At 56.1% G+C, this 784-nt stretch overlaps 1 protein-coding gene across 1 annotated transcript in view; it reads right to left on the bottom strand.

Moving 5' to 3' along the window:
* Positions 1 to 784, bottom strand: part of LOC104286452 — a 36,812-nt gene that overhangs the window by 32,037 nt on the left and 3,991 nt on the right. The window contains exon 4 of the mRNA XM_009885048.1: positions 705 to 776. Coding sequence (XP_009883350.1) covers positions 705 to 776 — 72 coding nt within the window. The remainder of the gene's footprint in view (positions 1 to 704; positions 777 to 784) is intronic.

Genomic DNA, 784 nt, shown 5'->3' with positions numbered 1-784 from the left:
GTTTAGTGGTGGGCTTGTCAGTGGTAGGTCAATGATTGGACTAGAGGATCTTACAGGTCTTTTCCAATCTAGGAGATTCTGTGATTCTGGGATAGTTAGGGAAAGGCATGAGCCACCACAGCCACTTCTGATTTTCACCAAAGGCAGCTCATTTTACCTTCTTCCCTCTGAAAGGTCCGCCCCTTCTTCTGGGTGTTCTGGGGAGCTCATGGTGCTCTCGAGGGTGGTTGGAGGCAAAGCTGGAGGTGCCTACAAGAGAAATGTGAGGTTGCAGGTGGCAAGAGATGACCTGGAGTGGTGAGGGACTGCCTGCCAAGCGGGTACCTTAGCTCTCCAGAGGAGATCCCTTGGGCTGGTTGGGCTCAGCCACATTGCGCCCACTCCCCCCACCCCCCACGAAAAGAGACTTGCAGAAGTTCTTACACAGTAGGTCCCCAGCAAAACCCCTTTCCAGTTGGCAGCTCCTCCCCTCCCTCTTTTTGTAGGTATTTTGTGGGCATTTGGATGGGTTAAGCATGTGCCCAGTGCGTTGGAGGACCACCCTTGCCAGTTGGCCTTACCAGACACCATCCCGGGGTGGGGGAATGCCCCAAACACATACCAGCTCTCCTGCCAGGCAGAGGCAGCGCAGCGACTCGGCCGCATCAGAAACTGCCCTCGTCCTCCACCAGGCACGCTCTCCCAGGGTTTGGGAACTGACATACCTCTCCCGTTTCAAAGTCCACCACTGTATCTCCCCCACCTTCGCTGAGGACACCGAGCAGGGAGGGGGGTGCCTGTGACA

This window comes from Charadrius vociferus, unplaced genomic scaffold, assembly GCF_000708025.1.
Source record: "Charadrius vociferus isolate BGI_N301 unplaced genomic scaffold, ASM70802v2 scaffold740, whole genome shotgun sequence".
In the NCBI taxonomy this organism is placed as follows: Eukaryota; Metazoa; Chordata; class Aves; order Charadriiformes; family Charadriidae; genus Charadrius; species Charadrius vociferus.
Note: the sequence above shows the minus strand (reverse complement) of the source record. Positions and strands in the feature narration are given on the sequence as shown.